This window comes from Anabrus simplex, chromosome 1 (assembly GCF_040414725.1).
Source record: "Anabrus simplex isolate iqAnaSimp1 chromosome 1, ASM4041472v1, whole genome shotgun sequence".
NCBI lineage: Eukaryota > Metazoa > Arthropoda > Insecta > Orthoptera > Tettigoniidae > Anabrus > Anabrus simplex.
In genome coordinates, this window is record NC_090265.1 from 1,014,011,850 (window position 1) to 1,014,038,091 (window position 26,242).

General features: G+C 37.0%; 1 protein-coding gene across 1 annotated transcript in view; it reads right to left on the bottom strand.

Annotated features, from left to right (window-relative positions):
* The window catches only part of MED14 (mediator complex subunit 14), a 286,657-nt gene that overhangs the window by 228,933 nt on the left and 31,482 nt on the right, over positions 1–26,242 (bottom strand). Inside the window, exons 4-6 of the mRNA XM_068225329.1 lie at positions 24,078–24,251; positions 19,678–19,803; positions 5,033–5,165 (exon numbers count right to left, since the gene is read on the bottom strand). Coding sequence (XP_068081430.1) covers positions 5,033–5,165; positions 19,678–19,803; positions 24,078–24,251 — 433 coding nt within the window. The remainder of the gene's footprint in view (positions 1–5,032; positions 5,166–19,677; positions 19,804–24,077; positions 24,252–26,242) is intronic.

Below are 26,242 nucleotides of genomic sequence, written 5' to 3' on the forward strand. Positions count from 1 at the left end.
CCCCAAACCACAATGTCATCAGCAAAGAGCACAGACTTTACTTACTCGCCCATCATCTGCTCCTTGATATTATGTAGAATTCCATCCATACACTTCCCTGTCTTAAGTCTGTCTCAACTCTGAACCATTCAGTTTGACCCACTTTGGTTCTAACACAGCTTTCACAATTTTGATACAATGCTTTTACCATCTGCATTGTTTCATTCCCAATCTGTGCCTCTGTCAAGGTTTTCCATACCAAATTCCTTGGGACACTGTCATATGCCTTTTCAATATCTAGAAACGTTACTACCATGTCCTATCCATATTCCCAATACCTTTCCATCAATTGACGCAATGCAAATATTGGGTCAAATGTGGACCTGCCTCTTCTGAATCCATACGGGTGTTCTGCCAATTTTCCCTCTACTCTGTCTCTTATTCGTCTATCCAAGATTCTTTCAAGGATCTTAGCTGTATGAAGTATCAGCGTCACTGCTCTGTAATTTTCACATTGCTTCCTGTCTCCTTTCTTGAAAATTGGTATAATGACGCTTTTGTCCACTCTTTTGGAACAGTCTTTTCTCTCCATATCACTCTGAAGAGTCTATACAACCACTGTAGACCAACTACTCCTGCTGCTATTATCATTTCTATGGTGACCTCGTCCATTCCAGCTGCCTTGCCTCGTTTCATTCTTTTACTGGCCCACTCAATCTCTGCCATGGACACCTCGTTTTCATCTTCCATCTGAACTAAATCAGGTTCTTCGATTTCTCCTTGTACCGAGTTATTTTGCATGTTGTAAAGCTGTTCAGAGTATTTTCCCCATCTCTGCAATATATCCTGCTTCTGTGTCACCACTTCCTCCTGTTCATTTTTTAATGAAGTAAGCACCTCCTAATGGGTTTTTCTTCTTTTTAACCCATTGGAATAAGATCTTTTTGTTTCCGGTTGTATCTTCTTGCAGAGATTCAGTGAATTTTTGCCAGCGTTTCTTTTTCTCTTCTTGAACCACCTTGGAGCACTCCTTGCAGTGCCTGTATTCAGTTAAGCATTCCGTTGTTCTGTTTCTCACCCTTCTTTTCCAAGCTTGTTCCTTCCTTTTAACTATATATTGTACCCTGTCATTCCACCAGGGCGTTTCTTGATCTTTCTTCCTGCCTGATACTCTTCCATAGGTCTTTTCTGCAGACTCGACCATGGCTGTTTTACCCTTTCTTCTTCGACCCTTCCGATGTCTTCCTTAGGTGTACTTGTTTTAATGAGTGTCTGGAACTCTTCATTTATTTATTTCTCCTGCAATTTCCACACCCTTAACTTTCTCTGCCTAATCTCAGTCATCTTTTGTATCTTTCCCATCTTTAACTTAGCTGTTACAACTCTGGGGTATCCTTAGAAATATTCATTTGGGAGGGCTGTTACGTCTACCAAAATTTTCCTGTTACCTTTCTCGACCAAAATGTAATCTATCAGAGTTTTGATTTTGTTATCCCAACTATATCTTGTTATCTTCTGGCTTTTTTTCTTTCAAAACCATGCGTTGCCAATGATCAGCTCAAAGTCTACCAAAATATCTCCAGCCTTGTTTCTCTTCCCATATCCAAATGGATCTATAATCTCCTAAACTGACCTACTTGGGCAGTCATGTCTCCTATGATCACAACTTGTTTGTCCTGTATATGGCCTTCCAGATATTCAAGGTATTCCTTTAGAACCGTATCTGTATTTCCTGTTTGTGGAGCATACCCTTGAATTGTATATGTAACACTAGTTTCAAGTCTCAATATGACCTTAATCAACCTGTCATTTATGTTTTCTACCAATTCTAGGTATTCTTTTAGGTCTTTTCTAATTACACAACCTAGCATTTTCAAACTTTTTTTTTTTGTGGCAAGAGGTGTGATCGGTGATCTTAACTAATTTTGGGTCGCTGAACACGAATCCGTTGTCCGTTTCTACATATCACGTCACGTTTTCTCGCAATAGGTATATTAATATAAGGGATAGATCTGAATATTGCATATAAAAAGTACAAAAAAAATGTAGATAATTTTGGAAATATTTATAATTTTTTGTATTATATATATTTTGAAATAGTTGAATATTATCTTGAATTATTATATACAATGAATAATTATTGAGTATAAAATTACAATGAAGTATTCAGCATTTATTGTAATATAATACTCATTTACATAAAAACACATAAACAAATAACTCTGAGGCAATGAAAGCAATTTATGTTGACAATTAAACACGATTTACAAGCGAACAGTGTAACTTTTATTCAGTAGCTTTATGAATTCATCAATATGAACAAAATAAACGTTAACAGTCCTAGATGTCCTCTTGGAATGAACGCTCGGCTGCTCAGCGTCTGACTGCACCAAGTTTTTCTTCTCTTTTCAAACACCAACAGTAGTCGGCCATCATTGGTTCATCCCACCGTCCCTAGTATCATCTTTCTGCCTCCTTGATGTCCTGGTGGAACCTCTCTCCCATCTCTTCACTAACAGCCCCAAGATTTTCCGGAAAGTGATCGAGATGAGAATGAAGGAAGTGCAATTTCAGATTCATTCTACACCCCAACTCTTTCATATCATCCTCATGTTTTTCACTATTGTTTTGTACTGTTCATCCTTTATATTTCCCAGGAACTGCATTATGACGTATCTTATTGAATTCCATGCGGCAAGTTCCACGGCATTCATCGTCTGTTCAAAGTTTCTGTCTTTCAGAAGCTTTCTAATTTGTGGTCCATTAAAAATGCCTTCCTTGACTTTTGCATCAGATAAATGTGGAAATTTGCTTGCAATGTACTTGAAACAGGGGCTACTTTTTCCCAAGGCCTTAACGAACTGCTTCATGATTCCCAGTTTGATGTGTAGCGGTGGCAAAATAATTTTATGTGGGTCAACTAAGGCAGCATTTGTATAATTTTTTGTGGGTCAACTACGGCAGCATTTGTAACATTTTTCACACCAGGTGTCAAAACTTCTCTTGGGCTAGAAAGGTGTAGACCAGTGTTTGTTCCTAGCTCTGCTGTCCCATTCACATAAATAACAAGGGAATTTAGTGTAGCCTGCTTGTTGTCCTAATACAATACAACACACCTTCAAGTCACTACACACATCCCACCGGTGCTCTTGATTTTTGATTTTATCTAAAACAGTTTGCATTGTGATATAATTTTCTTTTAGTGAAACGGAATGTGCCACAGGAATCGAAGCTAGAATGTTTCCGTTAAGAAGTAGTACAGCCTTTAAGCTCCTCTTAGAGAAATCCACAAACCATCTCCATTCTTCAGGAATGTAATCCCTCCCTAGCTGTTCTATCAATCCTGGAATGTCACAGCAGTAGGTCAGATCATCTTCCTTCTTGAAATACTTCCTGAACTCCTTATCTCTATGTCTATACCAAGAAAAGGTAGTTCCAGGCGCAAGAAGGTTTTTACCTTTCAATCGTGACCCTATCAGTTAACTTTTTCCTTCGTGAGATCAACGTCTCATATTAGATCATTTAAAGTTAAAAATTTCGTTGTTCCGTATTGAAGAATATTACAGTTAAAATTGAAATAATTGATGAAGAGATTCAACCTATTCAATACAAAAGAATAAGAAATGTAGTGAATTACATTCCCATTTAATAATAAGTAGAAATGGTACCGGTTTCGACCCTAGTCCAGGTCATCGTCAGCCGATTAAAACATGAAAAACAATGCATAGGAAAAGGAAATAAAAGATTAAGTACACTCCGGATCAGTAGAAGAGGCGATATAAAAATGAACGGCGGTAGACATTGTAAAACTCAGAAGAAGTAAAATGCAAGTCACTTAAAAGAAAACAGTGCGCAATTCCCTGAGCGGCAGCATGGCACACGCAGCGCTAGGCAAAGTCCCACAATGTTTACGAATAGCGGAGAACGCTTAAATGAGCCAGTTTTTTAACACTGTCAGGCATAAAGTCACATCACAATCGAACACATACGAAGATCCATAACCGTGCAGGAGTTGAAGACAAGTAGATCCATTGAAGCAACTTGCCAGCTCCCGGTGATCAGCGCGACACATTCAATATCAGGCACTGTGGTTTCAAACACCAAAGTAAAATGGAGAATAGCTTGAAGATCCAGTAATTTTCCTCGGTTACGGGAAAGTAAGTATATAGATAAATATAGTACAATTCAATATAATTGAATAAGTAGTTGTGCTCCTATAGAATACTTAGAACAGTTGACGTGAAAAAACAGTCTTCTTGCATTCTATAATGCTTTGGTACTTGGTGGCTAATTCATGCCCCTATTTCTCTTCTGAACTTCCTCCATTTTGCAATCGCTGCAATCAGTTCTATCACAATCGGAAGAAGAATATCTACCACGGAACTGAGGAAGAAAACGAAATACCGCGTGAGAAATAAACAAAAGAACCACGCAAGAAGTGTGTTCATAATTTTTTATTTTTAGTGACTACCTCCTTGATTGGCACGGCAGCTGTTTCCGGCAAGGTTTTTTTTTTTGTTTTTGCTAGGGGCTTTACGTCGCACCGACACAGATAGGTCTTATGGCGACGAATCCCGGCAAGGTTTAATAAGGTGGTAAAATAGCTTGGTGAAATGCGTGACTCTCGTAAGAATGAGTTAAAATATTAACCCTAAGTTAATAAACCCACGGTTAGAGTATATTCAACCCACGTTGATGAAACCAGGCCATAGCGCAATATTTATGAGCAACTTCCCCAACGTGCCTCCTCAGGTGAGGTTCTTATCTGTGTTTGATATATCACATTCCATTCAAAAACGATGACAGAGAACATTTTCAGGATTGGGAATTGGGACTTCGAATTTATGATGAGCTTGTTGGGAGTTCCAATTTACGATGAGCTAAGTGAGAAAATGCCTTAAGGAGGAATGCAAACACAAGCCTTCACTAAATATTCTCATCTTAAATCAGAGTGACATCCACTTAACTAAACACTCTCCTAAATTATAATAGACACATTCCCATGATGTTTGTTTAAGAGTAAAAGTTTTCAAGTTAAAGATTAGAACATTACCTCCAGTCTCCTTATCTTCAACCAAGATATCAATATCAAGTAGTCTCCAAGGGATGTTGGGTCCATCTCCCATCACCGTAAGTGACACTTCAAACTCATGTTCAACTGTGAAGGTCACACGGCCAGCTTCGATCTAGAAAGACAGAATTACAATGGACAACAGTAACAGAAGATTTTAAAATAATAATACATAATTCATCTTTTTGTTATTCTTCTTATGCTAGCCTGACTAGTGGCCATGAACATAAAGGCATCAAATTTTATGGTCTGACACTGTGGTTAGCTGGTTCATGTCCCATTGGTGGAAAAAAAATGTCACCATCAGAACGATGGCTGATGGTAGGAAAGATAGTGGTATACAATTTCTGAATCACTAGAATACATGCTTGGGTTCAATTCCAAACCTCTCCACAGGGTTCATATAGATTAAGAGCAAATGATACTGCTGATGGAGATTTGTTCATTGGATGGTGTTATTTGACAGGAGTAAGCTATGCGCGCGCGCACACGCACACACACACACACACACACACCAAACATGCAAGTCGCCCATGGGTGTCAACTAGGAAGACTGCACCAGGCCTCTCCGGAGGCCACATGATATCGCATCACTTTCTATGCTAAACTTCCCACATCAAGACTTAACCTTTTCACTGCAAATATGTTAAGCAACAACTGGAACCCTCCGTGCTGAATTTTTAACATAATGTCTAAAAATATATGAAAAGTGATCAAAAAATTATAAATGCCACCTGAACTGGCATAAGAATTAAAAATCAACTCAGTGGTTTTTTTTTTTTTTGCATAAAAATTAATAAAAGAGAAAATCAGGGTTGTCCGGTTGTTAAAAATACACTATCCTATTGAACCGTATCACCGGTTCACGGTCCAGTAAATCTACATATTATAAAGCAGCATATTCTATTCTCAATTTTATTCATCTCTTCAGCCATCCAGTATTTCGAATATAGCGCTAAGCGGAAACTGACTTCAGTGATTTAGGGAGAGCCGCCCACACACAAGCAGGATATTGACCGTGGGAGGGGTTGTGTATACTCCGATGTTTCAGTGAACATTGAGCTTGAATTATTTGAACCGACCTGGCTAGAGAGAGAAGCTTAGCATGGTTTGGGACGGAGCACTTTGAAAGTTGTGACATGGAGGGGACTGTACCATCTCTACGCGCGGAAACTTGAGTGATTCAGGCCTGATAGAATGTCATTTATTCTAGTTTTTTATTCACAAGAGCTAAACATAAGGTGTATCCAACCATATTATTAGTGTATACAATTTATAATGTTGATGTGATATCACTGCGATGTTATGCAAATCGATCAGATAATATATCATTCAAACTCAAGCAGCGGTTGAAAAGCCACGGCCACATCACAATGAAAATTTGAAGAGGTGCAGGAGATTCCCTGAGCCTGACGTCTATCGCCACATCTGATAAATAGGAGGGAGGAGCACGCACCAGGGTCCCTTGCTTTCTGTTATTCGCATTCGCCGGTCGCACTTGATCAGTTGCGGTGTGATTGTACTCGTTCTTTGTGTAATATACTCAGTGTACCGTGCGTACCACTGCCAGTATATGAGAACACGGCCCTTCATACAACAGATTAGATGAACAGTTAATTCAGACAAGTCCAGAATGTAATCTGTTTGCGCAGACATAGACTGCAAATTATCAATCTGTTATCAGGCTGTAAGGTGCTCACCCAAGCTGTATTGCTAGTTCAAGCTAAAAGTAAATCCTTGCTCATGGTATTTTAGTGCGGTTCACGCCTACGCATATGCCTTCATAGACTAGACTGTGATTGATTATATTTTAACCAATGTGGTCACTACGTTTGACGGACTAATTCAAAGTAGGAGATTTAGCACAATAATCTCGCCCTTATCATAGCTCACAAGGCATCTGTATATCTGTGTGTGCATGTTCCAGCCAGCAGTTCCAGTATATATATGCTCAAGCCAGAAGATTTCCAGTATTAGCTCAAGAGAGAAGATGCTGATCATACCAGAGGCTGTCCAGAGGATTGAAGCCCAGTATTCCAGACCTGACGTTCCTAGCGTAATGATGGGTTAAGATGGCTACGTCTCCCGGCTTGGAGGCTGGAGACAATGATGAGGAGAGTCAGTTGAGTTGATCTACATTTTTTTAAAGCAAGATAAACAATTAAATTCAGATTGAGCCCTATTTTATTTTGTTAGCTTAACTTGTAAATATTCATAACCTTCTGCGTTTTATTCATATGCCTTTTGCATATTTAATTTTTTCTTGTAATTTAATTAATGCTTGGGGCTGACAATTCGTTTGTGTATATATTTAGATTTTGATTAGTTTTGGTTTGAAGGAATTGTAGTTTGGAGTGTTAGTGTGTTGGGTTATGTTATTTCTCCGGCACTTTTCTGCTAACTCAGCGATGTTATGATCATTTAAATATTTAGAGGTAATTCGACCTCATAAATTTGTGTGGGGAACAGGAATACATCCTCATATAGTTAAAACTAGGAGGGATGTGTTGCATGGACAGACCGAACCGGAGTTGGGGATGTCATCCGTGATTTGTTGGGACATATTTAGAAGGCCAAGACGCGGCTAACATGATAGCACTGATGGTGATGTATCGAATTGCAAGGCGACCATTTAAGAGGCTATGCATGCCCGAGCTATTACCCTGCACACTGTGAGTTGGAGAACCAGAGAGCAATGATGAATGTTTGTGTTAGCCATGGTTGCTAACGGGGTTTTAAATGAAATAATGATGCCCTGAGACGGCTAAGTATGCCACAAGAGATGAAATCGCGAGGAGGTTCCTTTATGTATTTGCTTCTGCTTGTTAGCAGTAAAGCCGAGGATATTTGTCAGCTGTGGAGGCTTGCTTTGTGATACGTCGTACTGCAGGCTAGAACGGAGGAGCGGCCAGGGTGCTGGAATACAGGTCCCGTTAAGAAGTCTCCAGCGAAGGGGAGGTTATGTCAGTTGTTTTACTTGCACTTTCGTAGCCCATTCATTCTCACTTGCCAGCTGGAGGCCTTGGCTTTCTCAACTCAAGTTACGCCAGGTGGGCGTGACCCCACAGATTTTGACGTCCTTGGAGTGCTGTAGAATATCGTGCCATACGGTATTCAGATGTGTATTTAAATGTACTTCTGTTTCAGGTTATTTTAGTTTTTATTGTGTGTGTGTACTTGTTTTTCTTGTCATCATGTCTGTGTGTTTATACAGTATTTCAACGTTGTTTTAATTTGTGTGTGACAGCACGAGCTGTTTTGGTCGTGGCTGGAAGTTCTGACTTCTCATTTGCATACGGGCCGTATCCGTATTTTAGCATCTGTGTTTTTTCTTGGGGTTACTCACATCAGTCCCAAAACTGCATTATTTATTTGTGTTTTACCGGCCTGTTCAGATTATTATGTGTGTAAATAGTTGGGCATCGCAATGCGTAGCTTATATTGTTTATCATCATTTCCGAGTTTAACTTTTCTCAAGGCTTTATGCCCCTCATAGATCATACTCAACCGATTTAACTCCGCACATAAACATACGAGTCAGCTGATTTTCCACAAACAATGACATTTGTTTTGGGTCTTCAACCCACACCGAAGGGTCACACTTTATGACGCCGAGTTGTATTTATGTACAGTTACGTGGATTCCAGTATAGTCGTTGGCGCATCTCTCATGCAAATCTTTTATTACTAAAGTTTTATGTATTTCCTTCTCATTTAAAGACAATATGTATGCACAGACCTGTCCTCTTTGGCCATTGTAATTTTATCAGTTACATTTTTTACCCACATTTGTATATCGGACCGTGCACGCGCTTCTCCACTGAGTTAGACCTTGGGCACATGGACAGGGTAAGGTACACTATAAAAATTTCTATATTCGACCACTAATATCTGAGTACTCATCTTCCAATTCAAAATTATTCACAGCTTCTGTAAGTTTGAATTCCAAAAGCACATGCCATCTGCTACTTGAAGCCATTTTTACAAACCCTGGACACAGGTACTTTGCGGGACTGCCAACCTAGGTTATGCACTGAGCCGAGTGCATTATGTCAGATATTTAACCGCAGGTAGTGTTAAAATGCATTTTAACTGATGGTCTAGTATGTTCTTAAAAGATGTAACTTGTTACTACTAAACTTTCAACACTCTATATTTTATTTTATGAACACTCATGATCGAATGTGCCCGAAATAGATACATACCAAAATGAATATTCACATAAATCAAAGTAAACTGTCCCAATACCAAACAAGTCTACAGATGTGACAAAATTTCCCTGTCAACTCACACTGCCCCTTCAGTGTTCAGTTAACAATAATGGTCTTTGGAGTTGTAATACAATTAGTAAATTAGCACTGTAGGCCGTTAGAAAAAAATATATATACTGCGAAACAAACATTATCAGAAAAAAACTGCCAATTAAAACTGTTTATAAAACACATAACATCTCCTTACAATGGAACACACTGAAAATCACAGGAGGAAATAAGAAAGGAGAGAAAGAATCATTAAAAAATGGATCAACCTACTGTGTGCAAGAATACAGATTCACTACTATTTACGCTGCCTGTGTAATTATTTCAACATACTATTTCATTTCACCAGATGGCAGTAAAAAGTGAACTCTTTAGGGCAATCTATTAGTATTTTTACTTAACTCTTGAACCATGCCTGTGGTCCCCATAAATATCTTGTAACTTCGGTCTGATTTCGCATTATTTACAGTCAGCAAATAATGGCTGCTTCTCCTTCAATTGAAAGACTTGTGAACTTAATTTGACCCAATGCAAGCAGATAGCACCTTGTGCAAGATCTGTCATCGGAAGCATTTTTTTCTTGCACTAAGTAGGATTTATTACTTTTTTTTTTTTGGAACCTTTTCTGGGTTATGTCTTGAGGTGGAGGGGAAAGGGACAGCTATGGCTTTCCTCTCATACATGCAGTGTTTCAGCCGTTTTAAATATATGCTATGGGACTCTTGTTCATTTCGGGAGTGTTAAATGATTTATCTCTTCTAGTAATTTGAGGTAAGAGTATCCTTTCATTATACTGTGCCATTTCACCGTTCTATAGTTGCAGTATTAGGAACAAAAATGGCGTTCCAGCCATTAAAGGATCAATATAAAAGCAATTAACAGCGGTACGAGTCGAAAAGGTAATAATTTCAACCGGCAATCTCCGAAAGAACCATTCTTAGAAGGCGGTGAGAAAGAATGACAGGAGCGGATTATTTAAACTGATTATTGAAAAAAGACTTCCATTAGAACATAGAAACTCAACCTAGCACTGCAGCGAAGAAAGGACGGAATCGTGTAAAGAAACGAGTTATATATCAGATTTTATAATCAATTATTGAAGAAGAAATTAAATCCGCGACAGCCCGCTCAACGTCAGCTGTAGGTTGACATATATACGTGAAATTATAGACCAGCTATAAGGAAACGTCAAGTTGGTTCAGTTACCACGTCACGGTTGGGCTCGGAAGCATTATATTTTGCCCGATACTGCACAACGTAGAGAGAGCGGAATTCAACTGGCTATAAAGTGCAATTCTAAAAGCACATAAAATTTACATCCGTTCAGCAAGCAAGGGAGTTGACAAATAAGAGTACATTTAGAGCTGTTATAGTCAAATTAGACGGCCTAGAACACATATATTCTTTATCATTGGCAGTACGAAGCAGATTACGGCATGTCTAAATCAACTAATGCATTGTGTTATTCTGTCCCTGACGTAATGAAGACCACTATGATGTTCTAAGCGGCTGAGGCAGAGACTACTCCGACTATGGTGGCGCTTCACGAGATTGATGACCCAGGAGGGTGGTAATCAGCTGAGAGGACGAGATGGACCCGATTACCTAAGCCGAACCATGAAGCGAGGCCTACCATTCCCGATGAACAACAGCGAGATGGGAGTCACTACCCAATAAGCAAAGTTAAGTCCCCTATGAGTCGTTTCGTAAGTAGGAACCTTTATTCTTTTGGCTATATGTGTTATGCTTTATGACATTGTGTGTGCGTAGTTAATATTCAAGTGTAGTTACAAGGAAGTAGGTATTCATCTGAAGTTACCGTTAATCCCATACATAGGCGTAAAATACCAGTGAATGCCGTTCGCAAATTTATCAATATGGTGTTAGAGAAGTGATTGATATTTTTAAATCGTTGTCAGTGAAGTGTTAGAATATTATGTGGAGGTTAATATACATGTGTGGTGGCTTTAACAGAATACCAAGCGTGGAGATCGTATTTAGGGAATGTTTACAACGAAGTATAGTAGCACAGTTTAATGTTGTGATGTACTTTTCTTTGATACTATGACGGTAATGATAATGTTTTTATATGTGTAGGTTATGGCACATATGCTGCGTATTTGATGAAATGAGTGCCTTGAGACGCACTAATATGAATGCTACGTGATATTTGAAGTGATAAATGGTGAATGAAATAATGATATGAGTTGATAGTAGGTTATGATGGTGATAGTTATTGTTATTTGGAAAGTTGGTCATACTATTCTTCGAGAGATGATAGTATGTGTAAATTGCGCATGCTAAGGTATATATTGAAACATACTGTTTTCAATTGCTGTTTTTATTCCCTGATATACAAAATAGGTTAGGATACGATCTCAATGCCATCAATATAGAGTTAATTGAGTATGTAGGATCATCAGAGGAGCCGAGAGGCCAATAACGTTAATATTTAGGCCTTCACTGACTTTTCTACGATCATTTTCGAGTATTCTCACATACGGCAACTTAATTTATGGTTTTATGGGAGCAGTTTGACACATCACTGGTAACTTAGTCTTTCATATATGGATTTTAGATGAAGGTAGAGTCTTCTAATATGTCAATTTTTCCACTTATGGTATTATTTGTTGGAAAGTTAGTTAAATACACTTGGCAATGCTACATTCAGCCAGATACGCACTTTAATTGAATTTCAACCATGAGTTAAAATAATAATTGAATGATTTAGCCACATAAGCTTTATGATAGAATTAATTTGAGATTACTTACGACTTAAAGTGGACTTGAATTTGCTTATATGGAGATCAGTCAACATGAAATATGAAAGATTATGGAAATTTTTAAACTTAAGTTAATGGAAATCCCTAAAGAACAAACATTACTTTCTCACACGATTTTCCTACTGTGCATGGACATGGATGTGAAGTTTTCAGCAAAGTGATATTCATTTCTCTAGTCACATGTGAATTTAAGTTCAAATGATAGAATTTTTGGTAATTTTGAGGAGCAATCCAGCTCAATAAGGAAAGATTCCAGACCTTAATTAATTAATTAATTATTGGCTATTTTCACTGCGTTTTACATTCTTAATTGAAACCACAATTTGAAATGTTGTATATAGTAGGGAGTATGATTTTGTTTTCACTTAAACCAATTGGATGCATCTAATTATTTCAACTATATTGAATAATTTTTCACTTGATTATATATATAATTTAATTTTTCCTTTTCATTTGATTTTTACGGATATTATTTAATTACAACATAATATTTCGACAGGCCAGAATTAGCGTATCGATAAATGAGGCCTGATTTCCATTTATTTGTTAAAGGTTTTTCAAACTTGTTTTCTTTCAAATGTAACATAATTACAGCGCATAGAGATGCTGATTGCGTTATGAAACCATCTACATTATATGAGAGAATTTCTAACGATACTCTACGTAATTTTTTAATCATACTTAGACTGTTTTGCCAATAAAAGCTGAGTAGTGAAAATATAAAAATTCTTTTAATGCCTACTTAGAATAAGAGCTAGATATAAGGCTATAATGACTTTATTTCTGATTGCAATTTCGATAGCAACATTCATGAATTTCTTGAAATGCCGTAATAATCTGGATTTTGCGACAAATTTCGGCAACATGCGAGTATGGTATCCGACTGATAGCGTGTTGGAGACGTCCTTCTGCGTAGGTTGAGATTTACCATAGGCCATCGGCGTACTTTCTCACGCGGAACTCACAACCCAGCAATATTAGATAGATGGAATCGTTATTAAGAGCTAGTCTGGAACTCGTGTATCCCCACCTGGACGCGGGAGCGGTGCAATACTTCGTTTTGACATGTTTGCCATGCATATCTAAATGATATGTCTTGACTTGCATTTTAATTTGGCATTGTGTGGCTCAAGCCTAGTGTGTGTGTTTTTGGTATTTTCCACCGACAAAGGAATTATGAGGGTTAGGTGCTTATACATCCTGTTGTGAGTTGTGTGTGTGTTATGGCTGAGTATCCGTGTGGATGGAGACCACTGTTTTGTTTGCATTACAGGCCTACGATGCATTGCTTGGGCCTGGAAGTCTTGATTGTAATTGTGATTGTTTGCTGGGCAGAATTCATGTCCACATGAGATCCTAATTCGTGTGGTATGAATAAGTTTTGGCAGCGAGGACGTATAACTGTGCGACATGTTTGGTTTGGGAGAGAAAGGCTTCCTATTGTAAACCTTGCACATCAGTTTATTTTCTGGACTAAGCAACGAGCTTAACTGGTCGACGAATGCTTGGATATGCCCTCCTGGTATGCTCCACTGGTTATGATTTGGATATTATGTGTCTCTGTATGTGTGTGAGTGTAGCTTGGAAATGGGACGTATGAGCTGTTGAAACCATTTTTCTGCTTTAAGACTTCTGTTCTTGTGCAGCTATTCTGCCATTAACTTATTTTTCTCTATTTTATGCATAGTATGCTTTACCGTTACTTCTTTATCTATTTAATTAGAAGGTAGCCATGGCAACCCATTTATTATGGTAGTTTTAGATTTTCATGCTCTGTGCTTTCGGTGCATGACTTCTTGTTTAGACATCCTCCTCTTTTTAGGTCAACAATGACCTTTTCCTGTTCCTTTGTGTTCTGTGGAGACTGTACTAAAAAACAAAGTGAAGAAGGGCCTTTTTGTCATTGCGCGTGAGAGGAAGATTTTATTACCTTGATATTATACCAGTATTTTCAAGAAGAGAAAGAAATACTCGTGCAACGTTTTGGTTCAAAGTTTGTCATACTGTAAGTGTGAAGAAACAGAGTCAAATCAAAATATTGTATTGATGATAAAGATTGGTGTTGATCAGAAAGAAAGGAAATGTTTTGAGATATGACTTTACCAATGTTGAAGAAGGTCTAAGAGTTTTGCAATGTAAGTAAAAATATTGTTATTTTTTTATTTTTTTTTATTCATTCATAAGGGTCACCTTCTTTGTTGTTCTGCCACTTGTTTAATTCTAATAAACCTTTGCATTTCCTTGTATCTCTGTTTTGATGTTATTTTACACTATAGCCTCATACTTTGATGACTTTGGTTTTGAGAGGCATGAATCCAGCTGCTGCCTGTTCTCTGTCAGTTTTGGTCAGGTCTGATATTCAGCACTATTAAGATTATATTTGGGCGGCCTTTTGCATTTCCACTGCATTGATTATACTATATAAGTCTGGTTAGAAAAAAAAAAAGGGAGGGGGGTGTTCACTTTGAACAGTAAACATCGAACGTATCACCGGATTACCTCTGCCAGGATATAGACTCGAAGAGTGACACACTATACCTAATCCACAATCCAATTAAGACAGCACAAGACCTAACCAATAGGTAATTTACTAAAACAATGTAAAACAAAAACAGGTGAAAGACATTTTTTCTCAAAATACCTAGAGAAACCATATCAAATAGCACGAGTTCACTGCATTTTAGCTACAGGTACAACCGCAAATGGCACTAGGCACGACAAACCTCCCAGGTAAGTGATAAAAATCATTCCTATCCGTATTGAAGATACTGAATGTAGGATGCTAAAAGGTTAGTTTTTTCCACCTATTCAATACATATAAATTTTATAAATTAGGAATTTATTATTGATTCCACTTGAGACATGTTTCGCCCTTCATTGAGGGCATCATCAGTCAAAATATCACCTCAAGGTAAAAAATCAGGTAACTGGTTAGTAGTTGACAGTACAAATTAATACATATTATTAATACAATTACAAATTAATACATATTATTAATACAATTACAAATTAATATTAATAATATGTATTAATTTGTACTGTCAACTACTAACCAGTTACCTGATTTTTTACCTTGAGGTGATATTTTGACTGATGATGCCCTCAATGAAGGGCGAAACATGTCTCAAGTGGAATCAATAATAAATTCCTAATTTATAAAATTTATATGTATTGAATAGGTGGGAAAAAACTAACCTTTTAGCATCCTACAAACCTCCCAGGTGTCGAAAAAATTATTGACAAAATTTCCCAGACCACTCTTATTACACTCTCCGGTGTTAAGTGAATAAATGGTCTGTGTGAGCAAATATGTACTCCATTGCAGAGAGGTGATTGGGCACTGAAGGTGTAGTAAAACAGCCAAGAAGTAAACAAATTCAAGTTACTTGAAACATAGAAAAGCATGTCCAAAACCAAGCTCGATCTGTGAAAAGTTGCAGTGCAATTGTGGAAATCCATGTTGAATGGCTTCTGGTTGGAAAAGCCTTTGATTGTGTACTACTTGACTGATTTACAATTTGCCTTATGTTGCACCGACAGAGATAGGTCATATGGCGACGATGGGATGGGAAAGGGCTACGAGTAGGAAGGAAATGACCTTAGCCTTAATTAAGGTACAGCTCCAGCATTTGCCTGGTGTGGAAATGGGAAACCATGGAAAACCATTTTCATGGCTGCCAACAGTGGGGTTTGAACCTCCTGAATCCAAGCTTGAACTGATCAACAACATGGCATCCCACAGCACCTTGTCAGTTGTATGCAGTTGCTATAGACAGTGCAAAGAAGCCACGTCCAAGCTGTTGCAGATGCGTTTGATAACCCCTGTATTAGAGATGGAGTTCATCACAGCTTGACTCTATCACTACTTCTGTTCATCATAGTAATGTAAACTGTTATGGCAGGCCTGCATTGGCTAATACCCTGGAACTTCTTTTTTTTTTCTCTCTCTCTCTCATAAGCTGACAGTATGCCAGCTACTAAATTAAAGAAGGGCTTGAGATCCTATGAAAAATCCAGAAACAGATCTATTAAGATAATACCCATTTCCCACAATCTCAGAAACCACAGATTAGGGGGAGGGTACTGTTTACTGTAATCTGTTTTATGTTTTGATACATGCAGTAGAAACATAAATAAAGAATAAAGTGTTCGGAAAACACCATTAACTTAACTTAGCACTTGTTCAGTGATTTAGTAATTGAACAGAAAAAGAATGGCCTGAAAGTAGTGTTAGAAACAATATTGTAAGAAATGAAACTTCTCGAACATGCTATAGAGCTCCATCAGATACCCCAGAAACGTGACCCCTGAAAATGACGATCACCACAGTAGCTATCCTTAGTCTTTCCATATCATGCCTGACACCTAAAATGAATATTAGTATTAACTAACAAAAGCATGCAGACTAATCTTAGATATGATGGTAAAATAATTAATTATATGCTACAACTATAGTCTACATACAAACTGTTCTAAACTACAACACAGTTACACTGTCTAGGTTGACTTAGGCACAATTCTGTTACTAACTAGCAAGTACCAATTCTTTTTCTTCCATCAATTTACTTCTCCACATTCCCTTAATAACGCTGGAATATTTTTCTATTCTTCCCAACTCTCTGTTCAACAACTTTACAATCGTATACATCTGTGTTTCTTTATCAATTTTCCTCATATCCTCCTCATCCATAAATTTCTCTCTTTCTTCCATTGTCTCTAAACAATCTTTTATATGATGTGCCAACCCCATTTTCTGGAACACAGTAAACATTTATTTTCATCTCTATTTCATCTGTATACTTTTTGTGTATTCTTACTAACCACCTTACTATCTATGTTTATCTTCATTATTCCAATTACATTACAAAATTCTTCTGGTGATCTTTTATTTCTGCATTGTGAAGAAATTTGTTGCTTTTCGATACCCTGAACTCTTAGAGCTATTTTTACAAATATTTTGTTGTTCTATGCATTCCTTTCCCAGTAGTATCTCATTCCTACTGTTTCCAGAATGTTCTGTATCCTCGATTCTGATATCTCATTTGGTGTTGGAAAGCTATCTTTAACACTTCACCACTTGATCCCAACTTCAGTCTTAACCAATACTTAATTATCTTTTTAACAATATCTCCCTGCAGACTTGCATCATTACACATCATTGTCACTCCACAGTTTGCTGTACAACTGGGTAATCCCACAATGATTTTAGCATATTTACTTGTGATTGTATCAGGTGTGAAAACTTTTTCTTCAACTCCCCAGATCTCTAATCTGTACAATAAGCCAAATTCAACTAATGCATTAAAAACATGTCTATAACTCCGTAATCAGTGTTTGGCATATTCTTCCCAAAATGTTCATAGCTGCCAATGCACTCATACTCTTTAGTTTTGCTCTCTTTATTTGTTCTGATCATTGCCCATTTCCACTTAATATCATGCCCAGGTCCTCCATTTTCTTGAAGACTTCTAATTTTGTCTCATCCATCCACCATTTTTCATTCGTTGATAATTTATATACTTTATTACATATTATCACCTTGGTTTTATGTGCAATAAATTTTAAATTCCAATCTTTACAGTAATTTACCAATTCATTTATACTCTCAGCATGCTGGTAGGAATCAATGTGATTAGGAGGATGTCATCTGCTAAAATGAGGCCCAGAATATTCTGATTCTCAACAGATTTATTAACTTGTCTAAAACTGATTTGTATTCTTTTCAACACTGGACAGTATCTCAAAAAATACTGGAGTTTGTTCAACATTTACTCTATCTGACCAGCACATAATTGTGGGCTTTCTCCAGTTTAAAAAGTACTGGCATATAATAAGTAGGCTATTTATTTTTCAATATAATCTGCAGGTAGGAGTTATGGAAGCATACTGTGATGTAGCAAGCACAGATCCAAACAGTGCATCATTCATTCATGTCAGTCCAAGTATGCCTTTAATTCTAGAATATTTACTTCTCCCCAGATATGTGCGATCATTCTGGTTTCATAACGTATTTGGTATGCTTTTCTTTAATCTCATGGATGCATTAAAAACAAGTTGACCAACATTACCGAATTTCTCAGACTTGGGCCCTCTAAACACTATTCTTGAACTAGCACCGTGGAACTTTTATCCATCTCTTATCAATGTTGTACATTTACTAACATAAAACTCCCTATCACCCTGCATATTATTTCCTTGTAATACATGTAATTTAAAAGTCATGTCAGTCTTCTGTATTTGAAGCACTGAGGGAGTCCTTGTCCCAAAACGCTCTTTCACTCGTGGATCTGTAATGGTATTTTAATATTAGGAACTGTCACCGTAACAGTACAATATATTTATTTACTTTGTTATTGGTTTCACACTGTTCCAATTCAGAGAGGTCTTATGTTGACGATGGGATAGGACAGGATTACGACTGGGAAGGAATCGACCAGGGTCTTAATTAAGATATAGCATTTGCCTGGTGTGAAAATGGGAAACCAAAGTAAACCATCTTGAGCACTGCCAACAGTGGGGTTCGAACCTACATCTCCCAAATTTCAAACTAACAGCTACACAGCCTGAATTGCACAGGCAACTCACTCGGTCACAGCACAAGTCTTCGATCGACTGATCAAAGTAAAGCACAAGTATCCATGTATCTCAAGTTCCCCATGATCCAGTGATTCATTCCCACAAATTAACAGTAGTTCAAGGAAGCTGATAATTATAACGAACAAGCTATTAAATAATAAAATTATACCTAAAGGTAAAAAGTATAATTTACATAAAGTGTATACTGTATTTATATTTAATGCATACATACTGTGTCTCCCAATGTTCAAGAAGGGAACTGTTGTATGAAAGTTATGCAAAACTCAAGTTCAAGTAAGTATTGGAAGCGAACAAACAAGTGCCAAATCAAGTCATATGTATCTATATATAAATCAAAATCAAATAACAATAGGCAGTATACCACAAGCACATATTAAAAAATTACAGTATATTTCAGAACTCTGTTGAAAATAAAAATAATTCACATATCTTTCCTAGATATGTTACAACCACCAAGAAGAAAATAATTCATTTTTGTCATCCTGTGTATACTTTGATTTTACGTTACATATCACAGATTCCCACCAAAAATATTACAGGATGGAACAATTCGAGTATTAAGATACAGATATTTATAGAATCTTGTATCTTGTCAATCATTTTTGTTTTAAATGATAGTTTTTGTAAATTAGGATACCTCAACAAAATTTCAGTTGGGAACTTTAAGAAATGTAAACAAAAAGGTTCTTGCAGAAAATAATCAAGCGAAACATTTTGGTTCCCGTAACTGAACTGACAACTGCTATTGAACGATAAACTGATATTAATATCATTACTTGCGGTGATTTTAACATTGAACAAAAGTTCATATTCAAACTTGAACTAAGGAATCGCCTGACAAGAACTTTTATGCTTTACACTACTATCTTTAAATGTTCTCGCAAGATTTTGCAGGTACCATGAAAATAGTAGAGAGAAAGAGACCTTAAAATTCTTTCAAGCTGAACTATTTTGGAACAACATTTTCTCAGGAATGTCTCGAAACTTACCTTAAGATTCCTCATTTGTGGTAATAGATTACCAGTGACAAGACGATGCTGAATAACCTGATTTAATCGCAGCAATGTCGCTCTCCGTTCTGATGGAGTGATTGGATCTGGAGGGACAATCCTTTCCTAAGCAGCAGCAGAAGAAAAAACAATAACAAATAATAAACTTACTGATATACATACAACAAATTTCTACAGATGAATATAGGTAGAGGATGCACATGAATTACTGCCGAGAATATTATGAAGTGGGAACGAGGTTTCAGTGTATTGGTATTAATAGGAACACTCCAATTATTATTTGGCTAACATTGGCTGGTCCTCACCTGTGAACCATGTGACTTTGCCACCATGCGAAGCTCGTGTGTCCCAATGAAGCAGATAGCCGAGCCATAGGTGCAACCACAGCGGATGAGTTTCAGTTGAGGGACCAGACTAACAAATGGTTCATCGAAAGTGGGATACCAGCCTTGTGGAAGTTGCAAGAGTGGCAGTCTGGATGAATGACTGGCATGGCTTCGCTATGTTGATACTGCTACTCGGCTGAAAGCTACTGGAAACTACAGCCATAACTAACTCCCGAGGAAAAGTATCGCTCTCTGTGTATGAATGAATGAACTCATGATGGCTTCCTACTGAGTAAAATATTCCCGAGGTAAAACAGTATTTACAGGAGGGGATGAAATGAGAGGGGGTGATGGTCACGAAGATGAATACGGACACTCTGCGAGTTGGAGTATGGAATGTCAGAAGTTTAAATAGTTGTGGTAGGTTAGAGAATCTAAATGGGGAAATGTGTAAGTATAGGAAAGGAACAAACAAGTGTCAAATTAATCCCAATCCCACTGGGATCCTTTTCTACTTTTGTGTTTGTCCTGTGTTCCTATTCTTTTATCACCTGTATTTATCTTTGTCTTATATTTCTTCTTTTTTCTTGTACTTTTCCAACTTTCTTCTATCCTACATTTATCCAACATCAAGACTGAAGATCTGTTGAAGATGGGAAGCAGAAACGAGCTTGTCAAGGGCTGAGAAGATAAGGATGTGGAAGAACTGGAATTGATGAGGAGAGATCCTATCCATTTGAAGACAGCAGTGTATGAAGATGTGGAGATTGCCATTGTCCTTTAGAGTTTCCATGTTTGTCCTCATCTCCACTTTCTTTCTCTAGAATTGGTTTTTCATCTGAGCACTTAATATTCATGCACCCAGTTTTTCTTTCCTCAAAGGTATCCTTGACTTTTTTGAATGCAGCATCTACCTTTCCAACAACCATACAACCTTCAACATCCTCACATGTCTCTTTCAGCCATTCTTCCTTAGCTGTCCTGCATGTTCTATCTACTTCATTCTTCAACTTCCTGAATTCCTTTCTGCCCAGATTTTTTTTTTTGCATTCTTGTACTTTTGCCATTCTTCAATCTACCTCTACTGTTCTTACTGCCTACCATTCCCTCAACAACTAACTGAACAAGCCCTGGGTGTATAAAGATGTGTTGTATTATTTTATCTGTCTCTTTCTGGTATCTCTTGTATTATCCACTGATCTTAGTTGATACCTTTCTTCAGCAGCAATACTGATCTCATTCTTCAAACTTGTATAAATTGTCTAGATCCCATCTCTATGCTTTCTATCCTTTCTTCATTTTCTTCTACTTCAAATGGCATTCCATCGCAACCAAGATGTGGTCATAGTCCGTGTCTACTCCTGGGAAGGTCCTGCAATCCAACACTTAGTTTCCGAATCTTTGCCTTATCATAATGAAGTGTGTTTGATACCTGCCAGTCTCTCCAGGTCTTGTCCATTCCTCATGCAGCCAGTCTCTGCTATGAACAGTGTGAAAATGTTGCTCATAGGGCCAGTGGTGCAAGCATTTCAGTGGGCTTGGCAGACTGATATGTAATAGCAACTTCTGGCTCAGTAAGGAAAGCAATGGGAAACTACCTCACTCCTCATTTCCCTAGTACGCCTCTTCAGTGATGCCTAGGCCATCTATGACAGCTAATGGTGGAGTTGTTGAGGATCCAACCAGCCTTCGGTCTGAGGAGTGAATACACATACATTAAATCTTCTATCTCTTGATATATTCTTTGGATTTCTTCATCGTCCAATGAACTAGTAGTTACTATAAGTAAGCACTATTTTGGTGGGCATTAGCTTGGTTTCTACCTTGACAACAACAACAACAACACAAGTCAACACGAATTTTGAGTCTGAGCTCTATATGTCTTATTTTGATTTGTCATGCCTAACTAATGAAAGGGAAATAGTTTTACTAATAAAGTTTGTTTTTGTAGCTACCACAATGAAATTTCAAATTTTAAGGAAATTCCTTATTTTTATAACTTCAAAAGAAAACAAATGTTATTTATATATTTACATCATGTTTATTTACAAAACACAGTTAACATTAATCTACAAATTTTAAAAAAACAATACAAACAGGTTTTAGAAATGAATATTTTCGGTACTTCCTCTGTGTGAGTATGAACTTTCTCTATTAGCCCCCAAGTGTAATCGCCCATAAGAAATGGCATTACTAGCATTCCTCATAACTCAGTCACTTCCATATTGTCAGAACCAAGGATAAGATTGAGACAGGTCAATGAAAATAACAAAATTGCTCTAGCCCATGCCAGAAGACATAGTGCACTATGTTTCGCCAGCAAAGGCACAATATGTAAAAGGAGATGAAAATCTAACTGTGATGAGAGATTGGAATGCAAGTAAGAGAAGGTAATAGGAGAATTTGGACTGGGACAAAGGAATGAAAGAGGAAGTTGCATGGTTGAATTCTGCACCTATCATAGTTTAGTCCTTGCTAATACTTGGTTCAAATACCACAAAAGATGGCTGTATACATGGACATTGATTCCAGGTGCCTATTTCCTCTTTAGATCTCTCAAAGTTCTGTTGAATTCTGACCTCAAAATTGGGTCTTCCATTTCATCAGCAACAACAGCCTCTTCCTGTTCCAGAACCTTATCCTCTACTTTTATACCTTGATACAATAGTTCCCACTTCACAATTTCCTCAGCAATAATTTGTGTGTACACTTGCATGTTTTAGCCATGTGTTCATGTGTAAAATTTTCTTCCTACTATCTTTCTGCCTTGTCTTACATTAACTAAACTCATATTAATATATACATACAGTACATGTTTCATGACATAACCTCACAAATAATACAATCGTCCATAAGTAATAATAATAATAATAATAATAATAATAATAATAATAATAATAACAATAAATGGATGTAAACACTTCAGAGCCATACCTCACATGTCACAATAATAAAAATCATTTAAAAATAATAATAATATTAATAATAATTCAAGCTTGATACTTGCATTATTTACCCATGGGTTAAAGAACACTGTTTTCAAGTTATATCAGTCTATTACACTTGCATCACATTTTATCTGCCGTTAGAACTGAGGTCCTTTTCTGCTACCGATATCCAAACTGTTGACCATATTCTCCTTTCTGGTTACTTGGCCTCCAAGTGTGTCAAGTTTGGAAATGGCCGCTTGAGCATTGGCCAGACAATCACAGCTAGAAGCATCTACTTTCACACTGAGTAGCAGGATGATCCTGACTTGAATATTATTAATATAATTAATTATTAATATGTGCTCTTCTATTCTAATACTGATGTACTTTTTTATTTATAAAGAGTCCATTACTGTACTTAAATTACTGTCAGTGTTAAAAAATCACTTGATAATTCCTATTATGTTAACATATTTTATAGTGTATAGACTTGGAAGATGAATTGAATAACAATAACAAATGCTGGCAAGATATTATTTCCCAACAGTACCTGTGGACGATAATTTAATAGGTTTTTTTTTAAAAGCATTGATCTTACTACTTCTTCTAAACCTCAAAAATGTATCATTGCTAAAAAATGTTCCTCTCATATCTTTTATACAACAAACTTGCACATTAATGGACTGCAAAAATAAAAGAAACCAGCACAGTGAATGCTGGATTTCTACAACTCTTCATTGACTAAATACTCCAAGGTTTTGAAAGATAATCACTTAACACTGTGATGTTTAAGTACTACAAAATTCTAGAGACACGCCCAATCACATGCAGAAATAAAAATAACTCTTTGTAACAAGCTTCGAAAAGATATTGTTTATCTTTTGCAGCTCCTTACAGTGCTGACTTCTGATAAGATCAGAAATGTCATGCTCTAGGAGGCAGAGCATTTTTAAAAATTAATACTTAATTCAATGGTCAATTACGGTTAGCATAAAATATTCCAATATAGGAATCCAAGCAACTGTTTCACTCTGTAGGTACTCTGTAGTACAATTTTAAATGTTGTCAAGTTTGCTAAGAGAGTGTTCGAGATATAAGTCTAAATCCAAAAGAAAATACTCACCCTAATGCAAGCTGGGAGCCTAGAGTATGTGCCTGTGGTAAGAACCTCCACTGCAGCAGGTATATGGAAATTTGGCAACCTAGCATGAACTAGAGTTTCCCTAGCCATACGTGCCAGCATATCTGCTGTATCCACAAATAGTAGGGACTGTTTATCTAGGAATGCCATAATATGCTGAAACAAAATCACACATACACTTCTACAGCACAAATACCAATAAATGACATTGTTAAGCACATTTCCAACAGACCACCATTAAAAAATTTAATTTAAAAACTTCTTAACCCTCTCACCCTAATGTCCTTCTGGAATGATGTACACATGCTACAATTTTCTAAATAACTCAATTGCCAATTGTTACAACTCGCAATTTCATTAACGAAGCATGGCTTGAACGTCTACTGTTGACAATAATACTCCAATAAGACGACTTCTCTCAATGTATTCCGTGAAATGGTAAGTATATTTTGTATGTACATGATAACATTTTTAACAATTGGTGTCATACCATCCTGAAGATTAAATCTTCATTACTCATTCATATTTCTCACAATTAGAAATATGTATATATATAACCAATAATGATTTATTCTTATAAATCATTCCAGAAGGATGTCAGGGTTATACAACAATATATACAAAGACATTTTCAGGAAAAAGCTTACACTTCATGAACCTTATGAACTATTGGATAATACTGATGATACTGATCATGGTGCAGATGTAGCCATTTTTCAACCAATAAATCCAACAGATGATCTAACAGACGGAGACTCCAGAAGTGAGGAAAATCCATGCATTGATAATCTTCCTACAAGTCAGCTCAATAGTAATGTATGGGGAACGTGCAAGTCACGAGGTTCAGAGCGCTTTAGCGGAATTCCCTGAGTTACTGTGTAGGCTAGCACTGCTAATGCAAACAGATAACAAGGAGCGATCACCGAGGGATATTTTCATTTATGATGGATTTAATACAGTGAATTTTATACCCAAAAATGAATCAAATGATACTATACATGTTAAATAACAGAAGGTTTCCTTCCAATTTACTTTACATCGTCCAACAGAGGTAGGTCTTATTGGTGACAATGGGATAAGAAAAGGGCTAGAATCGGGAAGGAAATGACTCTGGCCTTAATCCAGGTACAGCCCCAGCATTTGCCTGGTGTGAAAAAGGTTACCCAGGCTGAGTGGCTCAGACAGTTGAAGCAGTGCCTTCTGACCTCAACTTGGCAGGTTTGAACTTAGCTCAGTCTGGTGGTATTTGAAGGTGCTCAAGTGCATAAGCCTTGTGTCGGTAGATTTACTGGCACGCAAAAGAACTCTCGCAGGACTAAATTATGGCACCTCGGCATCCCCGAAAACCATCGAAGTAATTAGTAGGGCATAAAGCCAATAACATTATTATTATTATTATTATTATTTTAAAAAGGTTAATATCCAAGGATATTACATGGGGGGTTAAGAGGGTTAGGACAAAAAACAAAAATACTCATTCTTCCAAAACCATTTGCGTACGAAGTCAAAATTCCAAATGGCGGTATATATTTTTAAATCCTAGATGTAAAACAGGAAATATTTTAAAACATTCCACCCCTGAGGAATTAAATGAGATTAGCTCCAGACACAATTATTCATCCCTCCAAAACCATTTAATGAACATTAATTTTACAAGAAGATTATTATTCTGCCCTAGGTGTCAAATTTGATGTACTTCAAAATAACAATAGTAATAATAATAATAATAATATTGGTTTTACACCCTGCTTACTACTTTTACGGTTATCGGAGACGCCAATATTTTGTCCCGCGGCAGTTCTTTTACCTCCTGGTAAATCTACCGACATGGGGCTAACATACTTGAGCACCTTCATATACCACCGAACTGAGCCACGTAGCCCGGCAAAAATCACTAACTAGAATCAAAACTGAAGTAGTTTCAAAATGCAGTAATAACTCCCAGTAATATTTTTCAAAGGAAAGAATTTGGGTTTATTTACAGGAAGAGTTAAATCTGGAACCAGCACACAGTTAATTATCAGCTTATATGACTTTAGCGTTGTAATAAACAAGGACAAAGAACTTATGAGACGTTATTAATGTCTGTTTTAATAATGACTTACACCACTGTCATTCTCAAGGTGTCCTTTACGTTTGAATTATAC